Source organism: Hoplias malabaricus, chromosome 12 (genome assembly GCF_029633855.1).
Source record: "Hoplias malabaricus isolate fHopMal1 chromosome 12, fHopMal1.hap1, whole genome shotgun sequence".
Lineage (NCBI taxonomy): Eukaryota > Metazoa > Chordata > Actinopteri > Characiformes > Erythrinidae > Hoplias > Hoplias malabaricus.
In genome coordinates this window covers 36,175,572-36,190,836 of record NC_089811.1, presented here as the reverse complement: position 1 = coordinate 36,190,836, position 15,265 = coordinate 36,175,572, and the positions used below count along the sequence as shown (strand labels likewise).

At 46.1% G+C, this 15,265-nt stretch overlaps 1 protein-coding gene across 1 annotated transcript in view; it reads left to right on the top strand.

Moving 5' to 3' along the window:
• pard3bb (par-3 family cell polarity regulator beta b) overlaps positions 1–15,265 on the top strand; it is a 309,049-nt gene that overhangs the window by 107,515 nt on the left and 186,269 nt on the right. The window contains exons 7-10 of the mRNA XM_066685934.1: positions 5,529–5,612; positions 10,548–10,673; positions 11,909–12,312; positions 14,848–14,987. Of these exons, the coding sequence (XP_066542031.1) occupies positions 5,529–5,612; positions 10,548–10,673; positions 11,909–12,312; positions 14,848–14,987 (754 nt within the window). The remainder of the gene's footprint in view (positions 1–5,528; positions 5,613–10,547; positions 10,674–11,908; positions 12,313–14,847; positions 14,988–15,265) is intronic.

Below are 15,265 nucleotides of genomic sequence, written 5' to 3'. Positions count from 1 at the left end.
TCGCTTTAGCTCTTTCCTGCTGCAGAATTTGTTTTTTTTCCTGCAGAATTTCAGTAGTTATGAGGTGGCACTGCAGTGGTTGTTGCTGCCACAATGCTCCAGATCTCAGGGTTCTGGGCTCAATCCTCGCCTCGGTTCACTGTGAGGAATTCAGTGTTTTCCCTGTGTCTTGGTGCGTTTCCTCTGGGTGCTCCTGCTTCCCCTGGCAGGTGAAGAGGCTGTGTACAGTCGTCCACTCGTGGAGTGTGTGAGGGATTGATGCCCTTTGATGGACTGGCACCCTGTTTCTTTGTTTCTCTCCCATTCTCTCTTTAGCTTTATCGCCCCCCCTCTCTCTCTGTATCTCTCTTTCTCTCTCTCTCTCTCTCCGTTTCTCTGTATCTCTCTCTCTCTCTCTCTCTCTGTGTGTGTGTGTGTCTGTATCTCTCTCTGTCTCTCTCTCTCTTTCTGTATCTCTCATTCTCTCTCTCTCTGTCTGTCTCTCTCTCTCTCTCTCTCTCTCTCTCTCTCTCTCTGCATCTCTCTGTCTGTCTCTCTCACCCTATTTTATGCATTTGGATTTTTTTTCCATTTCTATTTCTTTCTTTATCTCTACCTCTCTTTGGCTTTCTCAACTTCTCATTCTCTCTTTCTGCTTTTTGCACTCTCCTTTTCTCTCTCCTACCCCTCTTCACACTTACTTCTCTCTCTCTCTCTCTCTCTCTCTGTCTGTGCACATCTCTCTCTCTCTCTCTCTCTGTGCACATCTGTCTCTCTCTCTCTCTCTCTCTCTCTCTCTCTCTCTCTGTTCCTCTCTCTCTCCGTCTGCCGTAGGGTCTGCTCTCTCTTATCTGCTGCTCTATTGTGGTGCTGACAGTCTGCTGTCAAAGCCCTGAAGCCTCTTTTACACTGACACTCGTTTATCATCCTCCTCTCATCACCCTCTCTGCCAATCACACACACACTGATAAACATCCTCTTTATCAGAGAGGGAGAGAGAGTTAAGCCCTAACCTCCACTAGCTTCTAGCCCCCCTCCGGCACCTAAAGCTCAGACAGTTTGCTCAGCTGACTTTGATTGAATCGGAGGGATATGTTTCAGACGTGCCGCTTTAATTTTGTTTTAGATTCACTCTGATACGAAAGATTTGCCTTTTTTTTTTGACTCGTCTTAGATAAAACTGGAATGCATAAGACTTTGTAATGGAAGCAGAAGAAGCTCTCTCGAAATCAATTAATCCCAACCTTTGCTGAAGCGAAAAGTAATAGAAGCTATGAAAAGATCTGGCCCTGGTAATCCAGGCCTTTATTAGAGTGGATTAAAGCTGTATTGTGACAGCGTCAGTGTGAAGCTGGATCAATACTTGTGTGTGGTGATGGGCAGTGCGTGTGTGTGACTCCCCATGGTGAGTGTGGTTCTGTGAGTGACAGCAGAGCGAGATGTACGTCCTCTTTCAGGATCAGAGTCAGTTAGAAAGGCATAGATGCCAGGTCTGGGCCTTATTACCCTGTGCATGGAAATGAATCCACTCGACTTACTCTTGTCCTGAAGCTCTGTTTATCCTTTCCCTTGGACTGCTGTTTAATACAGGAACGATGCTGTTACATTTATTCCAGAACATTTTAGCGCTGTGTTGCACTCACACAGCTCCAGGGACCTGGAGGTTGTGGGTGATCCACCTACCAACGTGTGTTTTTGGACCGTTGGAGGAAACCAGAGACCCCAGAGGAAACCCACGCAGACACAGGGAGAACACACCACACTCCTCACAGACAGTCACCCAGAGGAAACCCACGCGGACACAGAGGAGAACACACCACACTCCTCACAAACAGTCACCCGGAGGAAACCCACGCAGACACAGGGAGAACACACCACACTCCTCACAGACAGTCACCCGGAGGAAACCCACGCAGACACAGGGAGAACACACCACACTCCTCACAGACAGTCACCCAGAGGAAACCCACGCGGACACAGGGAGAACACACCACACTCCTCACAAACAGTCACCCGGAGGAAACCCACGCAGACACAGGGAGAACACACCACACTCCTCACAGACAGTCACCCGGAGGAAACCCACGCACACACAGGGAGAACACACCACACTCCTCACAGACAGTCACCCGGAGGAAACCCACGCGGACACAGGGAGAACACACCACACTCCTCACAAACAGTCACCCGGAGGAAACCCACGCAGACACAGAGAGAACACACCACACTCCTCACAGACAGTCACCCAGAGGAAACCCACGCAGACACAGGGAGAACACACCACACTCCTCACAGACAGTCACCCGGAGGAAACCCACGCACACACAGGGAGAACACACCACACTCCTCACAGACAGTCACCCGGAGGAAACCCACGCGGACACAGGGAGAACACACCACACTCCTCACAAACAGTCACCCGGAGGAAACCCACGCAGACACAGAGAGAACACGCCACACTCCTCACAGACAGTCACCCGGAGGTCCCTGGAGCTGTATGTATACAGAATGTATATATCAATATTTCACATGATCTCTGTGTGTTCTGGCTGTGATGGCTTAAACGTGACTGTGTCCCTTATGAGTGACTGAATGAAAGGTTGCCTCAGTGAATAAGACGATAATTTGAGCTCTCTGGGGGAGTGCAGACAGAATCCCTCAGGCAGGCTTACACACACACACACACACACACACACACACAGGCAGTCCCCTTCTCCACATGCATCCTATGTTTCTCGCTGTAGTCCATTCCTCATATTTCAGAGCCCAATCCTCCAACATAATTGCAGTTTCATAAAGAAGCAGCAACTGTATTCAAATAGCTCTCTATTCAGAGCAGAAGTGGAAGCTAATTCTGCTCCATCTCTTCTAAAGAGGCTCCATATTCAGTGTTCACATTCAATGAACATATCTTCATCTGAGCCACCCAGCTTTGTTGTCTTTATTTTGTTTCTCTTGAGCAAATCTGAGCGAGAGCTCTGCACTTTGAAGGCAGCGGTTTGTGCTAGAGAGAAGCGGTTAGTGAAATGTGCTCGGCTTTCTTTGCAGCCCGTCTTTTATTTCTGTCTGGGGCCTTTTTTCTTCTGTTTTTTTACAGGTTTTGTGAAGGACAGCGCAAGTAAATAAAGAGGACACCTGTGCCAGTGCTTCGGTGCTACTGTTCTGTTTTCCAGCTCTCCGTTTCCCTCTCAGCCTCTGTGTGTGTCCCTCCCTCTCCCCCCACCTTCCTTTTATCCACATTCATTTCTAAATGAGTGTGGCAGGTCTTCCTCATGGCCCATTTGTTTGTCCATTAATGCCGACTGTGTAAAGAGAGGAGAGAATAAGAACTAAAGCAGAAATGGAAGTGAAGTGCGAGAGCTAAAGGATGTGGGATGAATTTGAGAGAGAGAGAGAGAGAGAGAGAGAGAGAGAGAGAGAGAGAGAGTCCACAGTGGGGAGTGTGAGAGGGGTTATTTATTATATTTTCTACCTCATTTTAATGCGTGTGATTTTCATTAAGCCTCTCTAATTAATTCAGAGCCTATTTTGCTCCTCCTCGAGGAGCTCTTCTCTTTGATATGTGATATTTGGCCTGGCCTTGATTAATGAGAAGTTTTGGTGAGTTGATGAAACTGCACTTCAGTTAGCGCTGCCTACACGACCCCTATTCTACTGCTCTTCACACTTTGGTTCTGGCTTTGGTTCTTATATCTCTCTCATTCTCGTTCACCCTGCATCCCCCTCATCCTTTCTCTCCCTCTCTGATACTTTCTGACTTAGTCATGTTCTCACCCACACACACACACACTCTCTTTCTCTGTTTCAACCACTAATGAAGTATTTTACTCTCTCTCTCTCTTTGTAATTTTGAATGAGATCTAAATGAAACACAGTATCAGATGTTTCAGTACTAAGCTAATTCTCTCTGTGCATCTTAGTCACACTCTGTGCACTGAGCCACTGCCAGGCCCACACACACTCACACAATAACGCCACATTCAAGCAATTAGAAGGCTGTGCCGATTACAGAAAAGAGAAGCTAAGAGGTGATAGAAAAAGGAAGAGGAAGAGGAGGTCAGAAAAGGATTAATGACTTCAGAGGCTGTGTGTGTGTGTGTGTGGTCAGCCTGATAAACTCATTAACACGACATGGCAGGCAAATGACTGCCTTGAACATCCGCTTCCGAATGTTGGAGGAAACAGCCTGAGGAAAGGAAAGCTGATACAAGCATTCTCTGTCTGGTTTGTGCTCAGGCTTCTGTCTTGCCCCCACCCAAGTCTCTCTCTCTCACACACACACTCACAAACACTTCATTCTGAGTCAGACACATTTACTGTAACTCACTACTGAAAGGATTGCATGCTTCAGCATCTCAAAGTTTGCACTGGTCTGAAGGTAAACATGGGAGGAAACCCACGCAGACACAGGGAGAACACACCACACTCCTCACAGACAGTCACCCGGAGGAAACCCACACAGACACAGGGAGAACACATCACACTCCTCACAGACAGTCACCCGGAGGAAACCCACACAGACACAGGGAGAACACACCACACTCCTCACAGACAGTCACCCGGAGGAAACCCACACAGACACAGGGAGAACACACCACACTCCTCACAGACAGTCATCCGGAGGAAACCCACGCAGACACAGGGAGAACACACCACACTCCTCACAGACAGTCACCCGGAGGAAACCCACACAGACACAGGGAGAACACACCACACTCCTCACAGACAGTCACTCGGAGGAAACCCACGCAGACACAGGGAGAACACACCATACTCCTCACAGACAGTCACCCGGAGCGGGATTCGAACCCACAACCTCCAGGACCCTGGAGCTGTGACTGCGACACTAACCTGCTGCACCACTGTGCCGCCTGATTTGTAATATTGTATTTTTTTAATATTCTGAATTGAGCAGTTGAAACATCTGTGCCTTGTTTGTACAGGGGTCACGCTGGCAAGTTAAAACACACCTCTACAAAACGTGAGCCACGAGGATGAGAAGTGTCCCTGAGCAGCGTTATATGTTAAAGCTGTGTGCGTCAGGCCCTTGCCTGAGAAACCCTGGATATGTCTCTGTCTGACACTTTAGTAGCTCGCTCTCTCACTTTCTCTCCGCTCTTACACGCATGAGCTGGTGCTTTGAAAGAGCTGGGGGTGTTTCAAGGTGAACACTGTTTGAGCTACAGGCCGTTCTGTCCACAGTTACCTACATCAAACCTTTTATTTTCCCTCTCCTGCTGCGCGATCACAGCACATGCCAAAAACATTAACCGCTGAGACAGGGAAAAGCAAAGGGGGAAAAGACTGAAAACGAGGCCAAAAGGTAGAGATCATGGAAATAGTTGGTGAGGGGAGGACAGGGAGTTTAGAGGCTGGAGTTCAGACGCATTGACAGAGATGCTGAGCTGTGTGTTAGGAAGACAACTGTGAGTTTGGAGGATATAATGTTACGGACCTATTCGCTTTGGTGAAAGTTTTAGTTATCTGTCTGTGTACTCATCTCTCTCTCTCTCTCTCTCTCTCTCTCTCTCACTCTCTCTTTTTAGCAGCCTGACGAGGACAGTGGAGATTTCAGGAGAACATGGTCCACTCGGGATCCACGTGGTGCCCTACTGCTCTTCTCTGAGTGGAAGGTTAGACTGCATCTCTCTTTCGGTTTCTCTCTTTCATTCTCCTCCTCTCATGCATGCTCTCGATTGTGCACATACACGTTCTCCCTCTTTCCTTTTTTTTAACCACTCCTTCTGTGTCTTTCTCTTTCTCAAAACACATAAACACACTCACTACTCCTCTCCCTCTTCCCTCCCCTCTCTCTCTCTCTCTCTCTTCCTTGCTCTCTTTCTGTCTTCTCTTACCTGCATGTCTTATTTTCTGTCACTTTTTAAAACTGTTTTTTAAAGAAGAAGAAATAACATATAACAAACAGACATGTAACACATTACGAGAATTCTTATGGGGGACCTATGGGGGTTTCGTTTGATGACCCCACTTTCACAGGTCATTGCAGGTTGGGGTCAGCCCTCTTAATGGGGAAGGGCTAGAAAAACTCATTAAGACATAAGGACTTTAAGTGTTAAACGTTAAATACAAGGGCTACAGGAGAGGGGCAGCACAGAGAGTGATGGGAGGAGTCAATTTACATACACAGTGATATTGTGAATATGTTTTTAAATAGTGTGAGTGAAAGGGCGTACCATGCACCACAGGTATGTAGCAGATAACGATAGAGCATGTTGACGTTGTGGCCCCGGGGGACTATAGACTAATCTTTTAAATAAGCTCCAGTTTCATGTTTTTCTCAAGCAAAAAAATGTTATTATGCCCAAGTGTTTGTTTAGAACTGTCACATTATTACAGTCCCATATTGGTGCAAACAGAAATTAATATTGTTCCTTATTTTTTAATGAGTTTTGATATTTCTGTCGTGAAATGAAGGCCTAGGTTTATAGTTATAGTTTGCCACTTGGCAGGAGTCGTGATGAAATACATCTGACAATATTCACCTAACGAATCTTTGCGTGGCTTCTGTCTCCCCCTCTACAATGAATACTATAGTAAATAATGTATAGGATGTATGTGTGAAATTCTTATGGGGGGTTTAGTTTGATGACCCCACTTTCACAGGTATGGGCGGCACGGTGGCGCAGCAGGAAGTGTTGCAGTCACACAGCTCCAGGGGCCTGGAGGTTGTGGGTTCGATTCCTGCTCCGGGTGACTGTCTGTGAGGAGTGTGGTGTGTTCTCCCTGTGTCTGTGTGGGTTTCCTCTGGGTGACTGTCTGTGAGGAGTGTGGTGTGTTCTCCCTGTGTCTGCGTGGGTTTCCTCCGGGTGACTGTCTGTGAGGAGTGTGGTGTGTTCTCTCTGTGTCTGGGTGGGTTTCCTCCAGGTGACTGTCTGTGAGCAGTGTGGTGTGTTCTCCCTGTGTCTGCGTGGGTTTCCTCCGGGTGACTGTCTGTGAGGAGTTTGGTGTGTTCTCCCTGTGTCCGTGTGGGTTTCCTCCGGGTGCTCCGGTTTCCTCCCACAGTCCAAAAACACATGTTGGTAGGTGGATTGGCGACTCAAAAGTGTCCGTAGGTGTGAGTGTGTGAGTGAATGTGTGTGTGTGTGTGTGTGTTGCCCTGTGAAGGACTGGCGCCCCCTCCAGGGTGTATTCCTGCCTTGCGCCCAATGATTCCAGGTAGGCTCTGGACCCACCGCGACCCTGAACTGAATAAGCGCTTACAGATAATGAATGAATGTGTGTGTGATACTCTAGCAGTGTTGTGTAAGAACCATTGTCAGTATGCACTCCTCCCGCTCACCCCCCCTCTCAAAAATAAAGAGGATTCACACACTGATATTGATTCATCAAGGCAAGTCACATGGGAAAAGAAGATGACACATGATTCCTTATAAAGACATATGTATCCCTGAAGATCTCTCTCTCTCTCTCCTCACAGCCCCACCCCTCCTCCCAGAGGGCCCATATGTTTTCTTTAGTCATGCCCACCACCCTTTCTCCTCAGGTTAAAGTTCATCCCAGCCCAGAGAGCTGTCAATAATATCCCCAAATATTGAGCAGAGCACTAATGTAAATAGACCCTCTTCCTAATTCTGCGTGTCTGGGCCGGAGGTGGGCAGATCTAATGGGGGTGAAGAGATCAGAGAGCTAGACTGTGCTGAAGTACGGCTGGAGAGGACAGAAGCTCATGCTCCACACCAACACAACGTTAATAAATTCCAGATAAAACCCACACAGAAATCACACCCAAAATGCCACAGTGGCGATCTGAACTTTGAAAGGCTATGCTATTGTTTCTCCATCCTGTTTAGGGCACAGGTGTTGTTTAGCTGAGAGGCGATAACAAAAGGGAGACGAGACGATTGTGAACCTGAGTTAGTTTTGCCTTTTCGCTGAGCACAGGGCACATTTGCTGGCTTTGATCGTTCTACTGAACACTCTGATCTTCCATCTGCAATCAGTGATTTTTTATTTGGAGTCTTGTTTTTCATTTTTCGAAGAGGAAATGGATTGCATTCAGTTGCTGTGTAGGAGACGTGTATGCCCATGGTTGTGTGCATCTGTTTCTGCATGTGTGATTGAAATGAGCAGACAGAGACATATAGACAACTGTTTTCTCTGGGGTTTGCTGCCCATTACTTTGTAACAGTTTCAGTGATTAGCTGCAGTATTAAATACACTAGTTACTAGATGTGACTTTCCAGTTTGATTTCAATAATGAGTCAATCGCTGCAATGTAATCAGAATCAGGATTGAAGTGTTGGACTTGCAATGGAAGCTGTGGTAATTCAGTTTACATTATGTTTGATATTATATAAATAGGTGTGTTATAGTTCCTGTTCCAAAATGTAGTTAACTCTCTGTACAGATAAAAATGTACATATTAATATGTGCACCTTATTTTTATGTAGTTTTAAGGGCACATTGGATGGTTCCTCAGCCTGTGAGGAAGTGCAGTGAGATTAGATTTTTAAGGCAGCCGTTTACCGTTGTTTTCCCCTTAGTGTTTAGAGGAAGTTTACATCAACTACATTCATTCATTCATTATCTGTAACCCTTATCCAGTTCAGGGTCGCGGTGGGTCCAGAGCAGGGGTGGGCAATCTTATCCGCAAAGGGCCGGTGTGGCTGCTGGATTTAAGTCCATTCAGGCTCAAGCACACCTGATTTCACTCCTTTAATTAGTTGGCTTGAGTAAAACAAATGATCATGTGACCTCCTGGTTGGTTGGAACAAAAACCAGCAGCCACACCGGCCCTTTGCGGATAAGATTGCCCACCCCTGGTCCAGAGCCTACCTGGAATCATTGGGCGCAAGGCGGGCATACACCCTGGAGGGGGCGCCAGTCCTTCACAGGGCAACACAGACACACACACACATTCACTCACACATTCACACCTACGGACATTTTTGAGTCGCCAATCAACCTACCAACGTGTGTTTTTGGACTGTGGGAGGAAACTGGAGTACCCGGAAGAAACCCATGCAGACACAGGGAGAACACACCACACTTCTCACAGACAGTCACCCGGAGGAAACCCACGCAGACACAGAGAGAACACACCACACTCCTCACAGACAGTCACCCGGAGGAAACCCACACAGACACAGGGAGAACACACCACACTCCTCACAGACAGTCACCCGGAGGAAACCCACACAGACACAGGGAGAACACACCCCACTCCTCACAGACAGTCACGCGGAGGAAACCCACGCAGACACAGGGAGAACACACCACACTCCTCACAGACAGTCACCCGGAGGAAACCCACACAGACACAGAGAGAACACACCACACTCCTCACAGACAGTCACCCGGAGGAAACCCACGCAGACACAGGGAGAACACACCACACTCGTCACACCCACTTGCGCCCAGCAAGGCGGGAACACACCCTGGAGGGGGCAGCTACATAAATGTTTCTATTCCATTTGTTTATTTGTTAGTTTGTCTTGTCTGTCTGGCACCTGCTAACCCACAATCTATTTTCAAGGTCATTGTATTATTAAGTATTATTTTTCACCAACTCTTGTGGGAAGGCTTAAGGCTAGGTGTTGCAACATTGCTGTGAGCAGTTGCATTCACCTGTGTAGACATTAGTGAGGTCAGGTACTGGTGTGAGATTCATTACTGGTACTGGTTAATTCTTGATTGCAGACAGTACTCAACTCATCCCAAGTGTATTATCTGGTGATAATACAACACTTAGACAGGATCCGGGTGGTGCTGTGGTGCTGGATCATTGTTTTATTTTGTCCAAAACTCGCCACCTGCATTTCATTAAGAACATCAGCGCTACTGAAGTCAGTTTCCTTTCTGAACATATTTAAGTCTTTACTGATAAGGGTCACAGTGATCTCCAGGCCCTGGGCAACAAATCTTTTCTCTTTTTTTCTGTTCCTGTGCCTTATTTCTTCCATTACACTTTCTCATCACCTTCTGTTCCCTCTGCAAAAAGACACACACACACACACACACACACACACACACACAGTTATCACCTCTGTGGCTGCATCGTGTGTGTTAGTAGAAACTGTTTCATTTGATCTTTGAGACAATTAGTTATTGTCACTGTTTTCTCTCTCCACCTGTTTCTGCTGTTAAAGAGAGTTCTGTTCCTTCTATTCAACACTGTGTGTGTGTGTGTGTGTGTGTGTGATGACCATGATATAATGCATTCGTTAGGTCACAGTGAGAGTTAATGGGCTTTTGTGTTGTTAGTGAGGGAAGAGGAGGCTGAAGGACAGGCCTAAGACTGCAGCATGGACACACTCCTCTAAGTTTCACCTCTACAGCTGCTGCTGCTGGCAGCTTCCTCTCCCTTTAACTTCTCCTGCCTGATAGGCTTTATCACAGCTCAACAGAGCACCACTGCCTTGATGTGTGTAACAGTGTCTGCGTGTTTATGCCGATGCCTAGTCTAGAAGGGAGAAAACTTGAGGCAGAGCTGCATCACTAGATGCTAGACACAGAACAGACAGCTGCTTACTATTAGAGAGGTAGGATTCAGTGATGTCCAGCTGAGACTGTAGGTGTAAGATTGCTTTTGTTTATGTGTTTCATAGATCTTTGGGCCTGCACATTCGAGGCGTGGAGGAGAACAGCCGCTCTAAACGAGAGGGAATCTTCCAGGACGATGAGTGCATCGTCAGAATCAACGACACTGAGCTGATAGACAAGTCCTTCTCACAGTGAGTGTCCCACCTTCTCATAAAACACCATGCATTGGACATCTTTCCACTGAGGAAACCCATGAAGACACAGGAAGAACACACCACACTCCTCACAGACAGTCACCCGGAGGAAACCCACACGGACACAGGGAGAACACACCACACTCCCCACAGACAGTCACCCAGAGGAAACCCACGCAGACACAGGGAGAACACACCACACTCCTCACAGACAGTCACCCGGAGGAAACCCACGCAGACACGGAGAGTGTTCTGTCTTTATTTTTCTCATTCTCTTTTTCTTCTTTCTTTCTAATGTTTTCTTTTCTTCTTATTTCTCCTTTACACCCCTCCTCTCCATTCTCACATCATAGTGTCATCGTAGTGTCATGGCTGTTAAATACACAGCGCACTCTCAGTCCATTGTTGTGGTGATTCGGCTTGTTTATAGTTACCACTGGAGCAGCTTCTAAAGTGGTGCAAACACACAGCTCGACCAGAAACATCTGTGCAAACTGAGTCAACCCAGCAGCCGTGGTCCTTGAACGCTCCCGTGTGCTCCATGCAGGGACTCTCCCACCAGCCACACACACGTACACACACACAGCGCAGTGTTGCAGTCTGCCGTCACACTCATTATTATAACAATAGCCCACGTTTGGCCTTCAAAAGCTTTGTTTTTTCACACTGGCTGTGCTGGGAAGGTTATTCTCATTAATTCTTTTGTTTTTAATGCTGACCAAAACGTGATTTTTAACTGACTTAAAGCTGTACCTGTTTGCACCACTCGGCTGCTTCAGGGTTGTCACTCTTTCATTTATCAAGTGCATTACTTATACATGTGCTTCATAATCCATGTGTGTGCCATGTGGAAGATCCATCTTACAGAAGGTTACAGTAGATTTTTATTAGATTTAGGACGGATGGATGAGCCTGGAATTGAATTAGTCAACACAAAAGAGCAAGAAGGATTGCTTTGTCATTTGTAAGGGGTAAAGCTCGTTAGTCATAACCCCAATTATTCCGTGCTTGGAATGAGCTTCCTCTAGACTAAAATTAATACAGATATTACATTTTCATAATTGTTTTCAAATTCATCATCATTATTCATTTCATTTTGGGAACTGCACTTAATTTTTAAAACCTTACGGAACTACTGACCCCTCTGTTGGATGCTGAACCTTGTTTCTCTTTGTGTCCTGCTAGTTTTTCTTCTCTTTATTCCATGTCATATTTCCTCTCTCTCCCGTCAGGTCACAGGAAGTGTTCCGGCATGCCATGCGTTCACCTGTAGTGCGCTTAGAAGTTCTTCCTGTTGGTAATAAGGAGCGCTACGAGAAAAGCCTCATCAGTCACCTTTACAGCTCCGAGAATCATGAAGGTGTTTCCTGGACCAAAGATCCTCCACCACTGAAGGTGAAGCCCATGGTGAGGCCTGTGGAAGCGTCCTCCTCAGGCAGGCAGGCTGAACCTCAGGAGAGCAGCAGCAGATTGGAGAGCCGCGCTCTGGCGTCTCCTTTGCCCCTCAGCCTGTCTCCCACACCCCGCAGCAATAGCAGCGACAGCCCCCTCCTCAAAAAGAGTCAAGCACTTTCACCTCTTGTTGGATTTACCAACAAAAAGAGTGGAAAGAGGCTGAAAATTGACTTAAAGAAAGGTAAGGAGTAGGGATACGTTTAAATAAGAAATGCATCGGTCTCTAAAATGTTCCGGTCAATAATAATATTTAATAAAAGTGTGCTCAATCCTTAAATGTGGGTGTCTGTTTCGCTGATGTAACAAGACTGACTCCTAGTTTTCACTACCAGGTGTGTTGAGATGTCCATAAACAATGCATTACACGCCTTGAGTGGGGAATGAGGAAAGCACGTGCTAACCTTCCTCTTCCTGGCTTGTTAGGTGATATAATAAGGAGAGGCCTAGCTCACAGGTGGAAGATTGCAGTGGCTAAAACAGGGTGAGAACAGCAACAAAAAAGAATCAGAATTATTTTCTACGGTCAGAGTTTTAAACCCATTTTAATGAGCTCAGCTTTTCATAGGAGGTACATGATTGGTACCCACCATATTTTATGTAGTGGATCTAACATTCATTCATCCATTCATTATCTGTAACCCTTATCCAGTTCAGGGTCGCGGTGGGTCCAGAGCCTACCTGGAATCATTGGGCGCAAGGCGGGAACACACCCCCCACAGGGCAACACACACACACACACATTCACTCACACACTCACACCATACAGACAACGTGTGGTTTTTTTTTTGGACTGTGGGAGGAAACCGGGGCACCCGGAGGAAACCCACGCGGACACGGGGAGAACACACCAACACACCTGGAGCGGGAATCGAACCCACAACCTCCAGGCCCCTGCTGCGCCACCGTGCCGCCTCTGTGGATCTAACAGCCTAGTTTTAATCTAGCACTTGAATTCCATTCAACAATGAACAATATATATTGATTAGATATTTGTATTTTTGAGTAGATTGCCGCTCACATTATATCAAATTTTCACGTCTGGGTGGGGGTGGGGGGCAGGTGGGTGCATTGCCTTATATTAAACGACTATGTTTCTTTTTTCCTTTTGCTAAAAAGCAGTTTTCAATTTTGTAGATAGGACACAACACATAAAACACTCTGTAGTTGTTCCTTCTTAATGCTTTCGTTCAGATCTATTTTGCGTACTCAGTGGCGAGTGCCCAAAATCGTAGTCCATTTCTCCACTGCCCCCTCCCTTGCTCTGTTGCCTTCTTTGTAGTCTGTGGCTCTGCAAGTCTGCAGCTGAATGGATGAAGCCATAATTTCAACCCGCAAAGTCTATTAAGTTCTTATTGATCCAGCCATTACTGATGATATGAATTCATTGCAGGAACAGAAAAGTGCTGACCGTAAAGGGATTGTGCTAAATGACTAACATAAAACACCAGCGCAACGCTGCCTCTGCTATGCTTGTGGGCTAACGTAGTGCTTTCATGCCTGACTCTGGAGCTTGATACAGGCTGTGTTAAAGACCATCTTCTCCCCTTTCGTCTGCCCCTCCTTCGCTCCGTCACCCCATGCTCCGTCCATCACTCCTCCTCTCTTTCGGCCGGGCAGAGACGCAGGCTGGATGTATCCGCCCTGAAGACATGGCTCGTGTCACTCAGCGGGCGATAGCCTGTTCACTAATCTACCCATCAGTCATCCTGACAGCATCAAGACCCTGATAAGAGGTGGAATAGCAGAGGTCAAGGCAGCGGCGAGACTTCAGTGCGCCCCCCGCTGTGCTGGAGCTCTCGAAAATCCTCCAAGCTGCATTGTCAAACCAAATGAAGCAGACCCAGCCTTCTTTGTCTCTGATTTTCCACCATGTTTACTGAGCGAGCCCTCGTGGAATGGACTTGCTTCATATCTGACGTTATGACTGAGCAATACGTTGGTCATAAAATGTTTGAGGACTCCTGGCTTTTTTTGTAAAATTGTTTATAAAAATTAATAAACATAGAATGATCCGTACATTATTTCTCCTCACTAATTTGTGCCATTGTTTATTTATTTGACTGTTTACACTGTTGAATGTATCAAAGGTATATACAGTAGATTATACTTGCTTAGAAATGACTTTAATGCGTTTTATATGTCCTGTATGTACTATACGTTAACACTGAGCATGTCATGGATCATAATTTTCCAGGGAGAATTCTCTCTCTTACATTCTCTCTCCTCCTCTCTTTCTCTCTAAGACTTTCCATGGAAAGATGTATTCAAACGTGAAATTAAACTGTAGTCAGGCAGTTCTAATCTCCCTCCTGCACTGAAGCAGCTCTGCATTCTCAGAGGCCAGAGACATTTAGTATTAGACATTAAAATGAAACTAGAGTCCAGATATAGGCAGCTCCACAGCCAATCAGCTCATTTGTGCTCCCTTTATCTGACTCTCTTTATGTGGATGATATCTATTTGCTGTTTTTTTTATACAACAATGCTCCAGACATTTGCCATCTGCAGTTATGTTGGATTTATGATCGATATGGGACAAGGCTGATTGATCAATGGGCTTTTAAAATGATTCTGCTTTTATAAACTCTTAATCAATACGAGACCTGCATTGTGTAGAGTTTGATATTGCTTTTCAAGTAAACATTGAAAAAGTTTCTGTAAAGTTACGTATAGACCTTCTGATCACATTTGTGTGTGTGTGTGTGTGTGTGGGCAGGTCCAGAAGGCCTGGGTTTCACTGTGGTAACCAGAGACTCTTCAGTGCATGGACCCGGGCCCATTCTTGTAAAAAATATCCTCCCCAGAGGGGCTGCTGTCAAAGATGGGCGCCTGCAGTCAGGTGATAGGATCTTAGAGGTGAGTAGACCATGTATAATATGCCTTTATCTTTGGCCGTCACTTCCTTCTAGTGTGTAATTTGTGTAATTTATTAGTGTTTCATATCTCACACACACACACACACACACACATGCATAAATGCTTACAAACATATCGGCGATGTCTAAAGAAGAACACGTATCTCCACAATAATAATTTTTACAGTAGAAGGAAAAATTCTTCTTAATTTTGAAAAGTCAATGTAAAAAAAAAAAGAGAAGGAAAACTCTTCTTAAATTCCAATGCGAATGTAATTT